General features: G+C 34.9%; 1 protein-coding gene across 8 annotated transcripts in view; it reads left to right on the top strand.

The window, feature by feature from the left end:
- Nucleotides 1-11,468, top strand: part of LOC114712583 (uncharacterized) — a 61,264-nt gene that overhangs the window by 41,594 nt on the left and 8,202 nt on the right. For 7 of the 8 annotated variants that reach the window (XM_028897136.1, XM_028897133.1, XM_028897132.1 and 4 more), the window contains one exon: nucleotides 8,346-9,222. In XM_028897136.1, coding sequence (XP_028752969.1) covers nucleotides 8,346-8,806 — 461 coding nt within the window. In that variant the 3' untranslated portion in view covers nucleotides 8,807-9,222. Of the gene's footprint in view, nucleotides 1-8,345; nucleotides 9,223-11,468 lie in introns of those variants that run through there. The other variant, XM_028897130.1, reaches the window with a different exon arrangement.

Genomic DNA, 11,468 nt, shown 5'->3' with positions numbered 1-11,468 from the left:
ATGTCATAATGAATGAAATTATGGACAATGTAGACATGTTGTGGAACCTTCATTGAACATCCCCCCCCCCCCCCCATGAACCTTCATAGGAGCCTTTCCAACCATAATCCCTAATAGACGTTGTGAGTAGGAAGACTGATTGAATGAATTCATGTATATTGTATTGAATTTGATTATTTTACAGGGCTTTAAACAACTATTTCAGCGATATAAGTGGAAAAACATTAAAGCCTATAATCCTATTAATGAATAATAAAAATACTTTTCTCATCCTGATTCCAGCGAGATAGTTTCAAGATTTTCCACAAATGCCCATAGGCAAATCCTTGTACTAAGATTTAACACTAATCTGATCACTCAAGAGAGATTGCTTTTTATTCTCCAAGCATGGCTATATGTAATACCCAATGGTAGACTACTAGACTTTCTATTGGGTTCTTGTAACACTACACAAAAAGTAAAAATTTACCAAAATGCTACTTGGATATGGTTGTGGCATACTAAGAACCAACGAATGATTTTTTTGAGTAGCTCGATGCATATGTGATTGAGAGGCTCAAGGTTTAACAGCAAATTGGAGTCAGGCTCATGGTGGCTGATGGTTAGTTGGTTGGGAAAAACTATTAGTATAAATAGTTAGTTACTTAGGGGTCAGGTGTATTGTTATATGGTTGTTAAAGTTAGATAAAAGGTTGAGTTAGGGAAGACTACTAGTATTGTGTGACTTTTGAGGGCAATATTGTTTCTCGTACATCTGAAGCATACACTACACCCTATTATTTACACAAGGGAGATGCATAGAGTAAATGTTAATAAAGTCTAATAAATCCTAACAAATACTAATAAGGCAATATTCAAATATTCATAATAATTATACAATATTCCCAGTTCCCTCTCAAGTTGGATCATACATGGTAATCATGTTGAACTTAATACAGCTTTCAAAAGCACGTCTCAGAGGTCCTTTTGTTAATACATCTATGACTTGAAATTTGATAGGTAGATAAATTAAACATATGATTCCTTCTACAACCTTTTCTCTTATGAAATGTTGATCCACCTCCTTATGTTTAGATCATTCATTTGAATGGGATTTCAAGCCATGCTAATAGTGTCATTATCACAATAGAGTGCTCATGGTAAATCCAAGGACTCATTTCAGCTACACCTCTTCCAATGCCCTTAACTTGGATTTAGCATTGCTCTGAGACAACTTTTTGGTTTTAACTTTTCCTAGTAACTAGGTTCCTTCGTACAAAGGAGTAGGAACTTGAGGCTAGTCTTCGATCAGGATAGGTTAGTCCCCAGTCTACATTGATGTTCACCTCTACAATCCTTTGTTCATGTTTTTAGAAGAAAAGTCCTCCACATGAAGAACCTTTTAAATACCAAAATTCTATAGGCTAATCCCATCTGCTTCTTTGTCTCACATGTATTGGCTGGCTACATTTAATGCAAAAGCTATTTTGTGTGATAGAATACCAATTACTGAGGCATAATGGAAGATATGAATAGACATTATTTTGATATTTTCTATTGAAAAATATTATATAGGCTGTTGATAGGATCTAGTTTATCTTGAATCAAATATTTTAATATTTGGTTAGAGATATTAGGGTTATCCTTAGATTATTATCTTTAGCTTTTATTATTTCACCTAATGGGGCAAGGTTCTGTTGTTATTATTGTTGTAAGGTCTTTGTCATACGTGGGCTAGCCTTCCTAAAGATAGTCATTCAAGGTATAATATTTCACTTTGATGTTATGGACTTTGAGAGATCATTGATTCAACCTTGTTGTAGCATGTTTTGGGAGTTAAGATGACAAATTTACTAAGGTTTGCACTATAATAGTATAATCTTGGGTTGTTTCGCTTAAGAACTTTTATTTGAATTCTAAGTGATGTAACATTTAATGCAAACAGAGTGATTTAGGGTAGAAGGAGAAATAGAGAAAGAGGAATGGGAAAATGCACAAAACTTAGAGAGGGAGTGAGAGAATCTAAAGAGGGGAAGAGAGAGATTTCATACGCTTAAATTTTCATTCATCCAAAAGTCCTTCCATACATAAGCTTCCTACCCCTATTATAGATTAGCATTTCCTTCTTTATTTAGTAATCTTGATGACAACTTGCTATTAAAATTAAAGTCGAATTTGGTTTCCTCCACTGGAAGGAGATTTGGTGACAATTTACTAACAAAATCAAATTTGGTTTTCCTCTACTAGGAGACAGCTTGAAGATAACTTCCTAATAAAATATAGAAGCTGAATAATTTGATACCAGAAAAGATTGCTATTATGGGTAATAGAGAGAGAATAGAGGAAATAGGCTAAACAGTAAAATATGAAATTCACTTAATACCAATTACCAATGATTAAAGAACCGGACCAGACCGGGCGGTCGGACCGGTTGAACCGTCACCCGGACTCGTTAGCGGCTCGGTTTGGACTAAAAAACCGTTCACATAGTTGAGCCGGATTGGACCGGAGTTGAGCCGTTATTAAGCCGGAAATCGGAGTTGGATCGGGAACCGGAATGGTTTTCAGAAAACCGGATGGTTTTTTAGCCTGACTGAAAAAATACTAAAAAATTTAAAAAAATAGAAGAAAAATAAAAAAAATTGATCCCCTTAAATATCCTGATATATTTTTAGACTATTTATAACCATAAAGTATTATTTCATTGAAAATTTCATATATTGTGATGTTAAAATCGTGAGTCGCTAGTCTTTTTGTTTCGATATTTGGTCTATCTTTTAAAAAAATATTTTGATTTGAATGAATTGATAATTTGTAATATCATTAAATATTTTAAACATACATAAATTTAAATATATAAGGTTTTAGTCCATTTTCAATGATTTCATTATAATTTTAGATTATTTAAATGCATTTCTAAATTATTTAATAATTTGATATTTTTCATATATACTAATTATATATATATAATATAGTTTTAAATTAATTATTGCGTCACCGGTCCGACCGAACGGTCTGACCGATCCGACCGATTGAACCATGACCCGTTGATCTTTCCGGTTCGACTTCCGGTCCGGCTTTTAAAACATTGCCAATTACACTCATCAAAGCCCCCATTTATAGTATTACTACCCATATTCCCAAATTACCCTTCACCTTATTCCTAATTCCCATGTATCAATATACTCCCCCTAGAAAAAGATCCTTGTTGTCAAGGATTAGTACAAAAGCAGTGAAAAAAAGAAATACTCAAAATAAAGCTTTCTTTTTTCCCTCTAGCTTTGCAGACTTGTAAAAGAAAAAAAAAAAATCGAAATGCAAATGAATGGGCATCAAAACCTAAGCCCACTGTAGTGTGCCCTTGGTCCAAAAGTCCATTGTCACACTGCATGTAAGCCCAAGTAACTTCCAACATTGAAACTTCATAAACTTTATGCCTCACATCCATCCAAGAACTTTTGGACCCATATATGCTTAAGAGACCTATATATGCTACAGAGGCCCAAACCCCACTATTGTCAAGCCCTTTCTTAATAGGATCCTCCTTGTTGCCACGTGAGACACACACTGACCAAATATAGAAACATTTCCGTCAATGTATAGGACATAAACGGAAACTTCAAAGTTCACACCGCATGGAATTCGAACCACACTCTTCCATGTCTTTAGAACCTTTTCTATGAATTCTCTCCCTCCTCGCATGATGCCACAGTTCCAATAGTGTTGTTCCTCTATTGCGGCTATGACAGTCACTACTCATAGCAGCAAAATTCTAAAACCCATGAACACTTGTAAAGCTTCACCTGACTCGTCTTTTCCAAGAGCTTCACCTAACCTAAAAACAGAGTTTCCCCAACTCGATTTGTTTGGGGGTCACCCTTGGCCAACATCATTGTCAGAATTTTCCCATTTTTTAAACAGTACAAGCAGCTCCAATAAATGCGGTAGTGGAATTTGCATGGGTAGGATAAAATATCCTTGTGGTGATAAAGGAACCACGCATCTCTGTCCTTTGCAGCATCTCCATCCTTGCATCAGTGAAAATGATGACCAAGGAGAGAAGGAAGAACACCCTTTGAAGAAACTAGAGGGGCACAAACCAATGTGGAAGCATACATTGGGTCTAGGCCCTTGTGCATTTCCTGTGTCTTCTTCTTCATTGAAATTAATGCTTCGTTGGTGGATGCGCGGTGTGTGGAATTTGGCATAAATGCAAGACGACCCGAGAAACAATAGCTTTTGCACACCCTTGGGAGAAGAAGAATTAATCACATTTGTTTGGATTTGAAGATTGATGGTGATGAAATTAGCAGGAAAGAGCTGTTGACATGAATGCTGCCAACTTTAGCTTCAATAACAACAGGCAATTGAGGCTGCTTTATGGCCAAGAAAACTTCAAGTTCGTACTGGCAAGTGGGCTCAAGCTTGCTCCGGAAGCATAGAACAAGATTAGTGAAGCTAAGTTGAGTTAGCTTGTGGACAATAGTTGACCGTACAAACAGAGACGCGTTCGCAATGAACATAGAAGGGCCATTGGCTTGCAACTTGGGTTTGTCCCCAAGTGATTGTGGAAGTAAGTTAGACTTAGGGCCCAAAATAAAGGAAGACTGAGATGCCCTAAAATCAACAATCTCAATAGTAAATGGAGAAGACGTGTGTGATGCATTGTGAGCAGAGAATGATGGATGTGCATTCTTGTGCAGAGCATGATTTGGTCGAAGATGTAGCAGTAGTGGTGGTCACCTTTATGGCTTAGAGATCCTGATTGTTTTGATGCAAACTCAGTGTTGATGACCCTAGCAACATTTTCGGTAAGATCATATCCCTTACTTGGTGAGTCATCTAGTCCCTAGGTCTTAGATTTCCCTCTAATTTTGTCCCATTCCTTGTCTTCATCTTTGTCAAAATCCATCAATTTTGCGTCAGTGTCCTATTGGTCTTGCTCATCAAGAGCGACATCTACGTCTTCATCTAGTATGTTTTCATTTGAATCAATTTATTGCAAAGCCAGCTCGTCTCCAACTTCATCGTTATTTTTCTCTTTCGGTTTGATGAGTAGCATAGATGTAAATTCCCCTTCTCAAGAAGTAGGTACTAAAGGATTCATATCAGAAAGCTTAGAAATCATCTCTCGTAAATAATCTTCAAGCTGAGATGCCGTAAGCTTGAGCTCTAAAAGATCCTTAAGATTTCTGATCTAGGCGATCAGTCACCAAATCAAGAAGGGTATGATCATGATCAAGGCGGTGCATCTTTAGATCGAACGTTTGGTGATAGTGCTATTGACTGGATAGAGGCTCTGATACCTTTGTTAACAGAGAGAGAATAGAGGGTAAATTCACTTAACACCAATTTCACCCATCAAAGCTCCCATTTATAGGATTACTACTCGTATTCCCAAATTACCCCTGACCCTATTCGTGGTTCTCCTAAATCAATTGCATTATTCGAATGACAGTGTACAATACTTATAGGAATAGTCCTAGGTTATTAGAAGATTTTAGGATCAGTCCATAATTACATAATCATAGGAGAATCAAGAAAATCAGCAAATTCAAAATTCAAAAACAAAATTAGATCTACTATGATTCTAGGAGATTGATAGGAAATTAAATTTGATTAAATACTGCTAAATGAGGAAGACCCAAGGCCCAAGTAGCATCAATAGAAGCAAAATCAAATTTATTTTCCTCCTGAACTAGAAAGAAACTTACAAAATAATTAAACACAAAAAGCAAAGTAATTTCTTCATATAGGTTTCTTCAAAATATGTGTCATTTTTGTATTCCATCGCTAAGTTAACTAAGCAATGGAAATGCAAATTGACAAGGGTAAAATGAAGGTGTGTTTTGGTCTTTGTGGTATAAAAATCGAATGGATGGATGATAGTGAATGAAATGCGAAAAAATGGATCTCTTGAGGTTTGGTTAGGTGGCAAATTTTGATTCCTTTCATTAGGGGTTGAGTATGCACTTTTCTTTTAATTAAGGCTTGATTAATGGAATGCACCTAACACTATCGTGCTATGTACTCATCTTTTAACCACCTTAATTAAGAAAACAATCATCAACACACATCTCAAACAAGCACAATTCATGGAATCAATCCATAATCCACATTATCATGCTAACTAACTTAGCACAAATTAACCCAACTAAAATATGCATTAATATATCAAAGTACTTAACTACAATAATCTCAATCCAATTACACAGAAAATTTAGCCCAAGACAAATGGAGTCCATAGCTCAATTTCAACATTACATAAATAGACACATATATATCTAGGTAAATCCAAATACACAACAAAGAACAAACATAAAATGGAACTAAATACTCCCCTAATGAAAAATCCATAGCTTAGCCACCACCCATCCTCAAGAGATGAACTCAGCCACTCAGCCATAGAAGAGGCTCCACATAGTAGCTCATGTCCACAACTATGGTAGATGAGGTGGAAGAAGTGGAAGCGTGAAGGTAAGGGACAAAGATGAGAGATGGAAGCCGAATAGGAGATAAAAAATGGAGATAGAGTGAAGGAATTAGCAAAATAAGAGGCTAGGGTTTGATTAAAATGTCTACCTAGGTCGTAAACGAGTTGGGCTGTTGAGTGGGTGATCCATTAAAGCTGCTCCAGATTCGGATTGATAAGTTGTTGATATGATAGGTTTGCAACGTGAACATGTACTTTTGCTGCTGCGAAGATCATAGAGAAGACTTCTTCATTTAAGCACGTTTGCCACGATGAAGATTGCAGAGAAGGCCAACTTGAATCTTCAGGTCTTATTACTCCTTGTTTGAGTCCTTGCACGTCTTTTCTTCATATTCCAAGATAACTACAAAGTAAAAACAATGTTGTGCAGCATCAAAAGGTTTAAGCAATCCAAATTACCTAAGAGCAATCACAAAAACATGCAAAACAAACTTAGCTTTGAAATCATACAATTGCTCTAAGTCAATCAACAGCTATAAGATGTGAAATAATGTTCAAGAAAGTAGTTAATGCACTCAAAATGCAAGGCAAAACACTAAGCAAATTTTGTCCAATCAATTGTCCTTAGGTATTTGGCTAGTAAGGAAGAGTGAGTGTGATCCTTTCTCCCTTTTCTTTATTAGATTCTCTTTTTCCCTTGCTGTATTTTCTCTATTATTTTAGAGCACCTATCTTGTATGTTAGAAACAAATCAGCTTCCCACCAAGCCTTTATATCTTTCTTTATGAGTAGCTTCTTTCTCATTGTCTTCTTTTTCTTATTCTTCAGCCGCATCATAGAGTTTTAAGTTCCTTTTTGTTTTGCTTTTTTTGTTTTTGCTTTTGTTTTGGGACCACAATTGGAGTTTCCTCAAGTCTACAAACCAGCATGCTCGTTTTCCTTAGATGATCAAGTATATACTTCCTCTAGGATGCATAGATTCCTCATTTTGAACTAGCAACTTCCATGCCGATAAAGTTTTTCAGGTTCTTGAGATAATTGACTTCAAATTCTTTTCCAAGAGTAATCTTTAATCTTTCTACTTCTCATTATGGTCTGTGAGAATTATGTCATCAACATACGCAATAAGGATGCATTTCTTACTCTCCTCAGCTTTCACAATCATCATATAATCTAATAATCCTTATTTGTGGCCTTTTCAAACCCTAGAGAGAGTCGTATAGACCCTTTTTTATTTTGGCTCTCCATTTAAAAAGGCATTTGTGGTATCCATAGGATAGCAGATGGCTGGTTTACTTCCAAAAACTCAACTTCACTTGCTTTAAAACTAAAATTACGGTGAAAAAGTGGAGTGAATTACAATAATGAAATCCGTAGGATGGATGTTGTACGATTCACTTTATTGCGATGAATAAGTGGAGTGAATTACAATCATAGCTCTTAAGGTTCTAGATATTTGACAGAAACATTAATGAAACAGCAAGGAAAACATAAACAATGGCTCACAGCCTGGTTTTCAAAGAGATCGGGTCCTCTCTTCTCAAGGTACTACTCTCCTCCCCTCCCGTTGCCTTTTTTCCCTCTATTTGCACGTCCATTACCCTACTGCCAGAGGCAGCCTGTTTCCCCATTCTGTCCTCTACCTTCATGTATATTCCCATCACGTGGACCTGAACTTGTTTGGCTTATTTCTCCTCTCTTAGCCCTCTTCTTATGTATTCCACCCGAGACTTGGCAGGCCCAACAGTGTTTTTGTCATTATTATTATTATATTATTGCTTTTTCTTTCTGGAAACTACGTTGAAGAATGTCTGATATTTCCTTTGGAACCATATCTTGTTTCTTGCTTTTCGTTGGTATATTCGTATGATCATCCTAGAAATACTATCTCACAGTTTCATATTGTTTACGAGCACGTTTTCTTATGCTGCAGATGGAAAAGCAGCTGTTCAAACTTCCGTAAGTACATCCTCACAATGTAGCTCTCCACATTCTTCTCCAATTACTGTGCCTTTCTTAGACGCTCCGGAGGGACGCATCACAGTGAATAATGCTGCTAGAACCGGCATGGACATAGAAGCAGGTGATCCTAGCACTAGAGAAACGAATTATTCAGATAATGCTCCAAGTACTCATATTAGGGCTGAGTCAGCTGAAAATATGCCCAAGAAAGAAATTAATGACGGGTTGTTTAATGAACAACCCCCAAAAAAGTTAAGAAAGGATAAAAGTATTTGTCTAGATTCAATGTTTTTACATAGCATAGAAGGTGCAATACTGGACTTGGAGGAGCTTGTAAATAGAGTTAAATGGATAAAGGGCCTATTGGAGTTTGGGATGCCTTCGTCATGTACTGGCCAATCATTTTGGGAATTTAGGCAGCATATTGCATAATTGCTTTTTTCTTTTTTATGTACCATATTTAAATGTAGCTTGCTTCTGGCCAGATGCAAAATCAGCGACATCTTCATTACATTTTGTTAATTCTTTGATACTGGTGATATCATGTGATGTAACAGTTGCCCAAAAACAAAAGGAGATAATTTGTAATGCTCAGATTTAGGTTGTACGCGGATTTAGGGGGAGTACCATGACATGTAGCGATGGTGAGTTGATATCTTTTCAGGCCTAGTTGTGACAAGGGTTAGAGATGATGACGGGGAAGTCATTATTTGCTTTATAACTCAATCTTTGTGACTAGCATATTCTTCTAGTAAGTTGGTTGACTCACTAAATGAGTAAAGGGGCATCACTGAGTTAAACTGAATCTTGTGTGGTTGTGTATGAATGTTCATTAGTCGTTACTTCCATATGGTATTAATGATAGTGATTAATGTTTTTATTTTGCCGTTGTATCTTTTAGGTTAGTTTTTAACGGTTGAAAGCATATAAATTAGCATGTAAACAATCTTCCAGGTAAACAAGATCTACTTACTTTTTCAACAATTATGTCTCATTTAACCATGTTAAGTAATGAGACATTCTACCCGGTATAATTTGATTTTTGGTGAAAGTCAAATATTTCTCAGAATTTTCGAGTGTGTTGAATTTGTCCCGATTGTTTTGCCACTTCAAAATCTTCTATGATAAGGCAATTTTAGCCATCGACTGAAATTTTAATGGAACATTTGTAGATTGTTATGTTATTAGGTGGCGATAATATATGATTGAAAAAATTATATGGGACACATTTCCTGTATCTCTTCTAGATCTTCGTACAAAACAATGGAAGTTTTCTTGGGATTCCTCAATGAACTCTCATGAAATCTGGTAATATGGATGACTTGGGGTTCAAAGATAAGGTGGGTGCAGAATGCTATTTTATTTTCTGCTTTTTTTTTATATAATTTACTTGGATTCTTTAGTCTTGAAATTTGAATTCTGGAGCTATAATTTTACGTACTCTTTATTCAAAATACTCAAAAGACGTGGTTCCTGCTCAAGAAGTAATTATTTTGACACATACTCATGATAAGTTGATGATTGTTAATAATAGTGAAATTAATCATTGAGGTTTGATAATAAAAGTATGTTACAAAGCTGGAGGAAGAACTGATTGTGCTTGATATCTCAGTTGCATGATGTTGAGATTTATTTATTATAGAATTTTGTGTAGTTTTGGTATCACTGGATTATAATACGGGAAAGAATTGGTGCTCTGCAATTCTATGGCTAAAAGGAAATTAAAAGTTGAGAATAACAAGTTAGGTATAGAAATTGACAAGTCTATAATAGGAAATAATATAATTAGAAATTAAAAGTTTGCGAAGTAGTTGAAAATAATAAGTTGAGTTATAATAGAAAATAACAAAATTGGGAATAACAAGTTTGTGAAGTAATTAGGAATAATAAGTTGAGTTTGAGGATCTGACAAGTTTATGATAAAACATAACTAGTATATAATTGGAAATCACAAATTTTTGAAGTAGTTGAGAATCACAAGTTGAGTTTGAGGATTTGATAAATTTATAATAGGAAATAATATGTATATAATTGGAAATAAGTAGTTCATGATAATTAATGGTAAATTGGTGGAATATATATACATTGCATATTAGCTTTTTGTTAAGGTTAAATTAGCTTTCTGCCTTTCGTTGTTGACCATTTGCTGGAGGATTTGGGATCACCTTATAATTAATGTTACAGTTAATTGTAGCATTTCCTTACTAATTTTGCACTTGTTTTGATATTCTATATCAATTTTGAAGACTTTGGGCTTGTTTGATTTCTTGTTTTAAAAACAATTTGTTGTTTTTAAAAACAAATAAACTTATTTGGCAATTTGTTTTTAGTTGATTGTTTTAAAAAACAAAAAAATATTCTTAAAAACTGAAAAACCAAAACAATTTTTACACATTTTCTTGTTTTTGTTTTTGTGTTTTTTATTTTTTTGTTTTGAAAAATTAGAGAAATCTTCTTTTCTTCTCTTTTACGACCTACTACTTATTACTACTAGTGATAACTATCACTTGTCAAAGTGTAATTTTTATTTTTTTTTCAAATGTGATTTTTTAAAAATTATTTTCCAAGCAATTTTTTTTTTGTTTCTTGTTTCCAAAAGTTGTTCTTAAAAACAATTTTATAAAATTATTTTGAGAATAAAAAAACAAAGAACAAAAACAAACAAGCCCTTTATTTCCATTCCTTGATCCGGTGAATCAAATTGATAGTGTGGCTGATAGTATTGAAGGCATGAAAAGTATAGGGTCAAAGTGCAAGAATACCTATAAATTTATACTAAAAGTGCACTCACCACCATAATCTTTTCGGAGGTGCAAAAGTGTCCATGATCTTCTAAAATGAGATCAAAAATACTATCACCATTAATCCCTGTTATGTTAACTGATAGTTTGACTAAAATGCTGACATAGATGTTGACCTGGTTATAATAACGTCCTTACTGGAAGGGGAAGGGAAAGATAAAAAATATTAAAAAATAATCCACATGCCTAAAACCTTCCTAAATCTATTAGCAAAAAAATGCACCCTTCAACCGCAACCTCTCCTTTTGCTTTTTCTACAACCGCAAACCAGATCGAAGAGGAGGAGTGGCTTT

Source organism: Neltuma alba, unplaced genomic scaffold (assembly GCF_004799145.2).
Source record: "Neltuma alba isolate B1F8T4 unplaced genomic scaffold, ASM479914v2 tig00011375_pilon, whole genome shotgun sequence".
Taxonomy (NCBI): domain Eukaryota; kingdom Viridiplantae; phylum Streptophyta; class Magnoliopsida; order Fabales; family Fabaceae; genus Neltuma; species Neltuma alba.
This window is presented reverse-complemented; position numbering and strand designations above follow the sequence as displayed.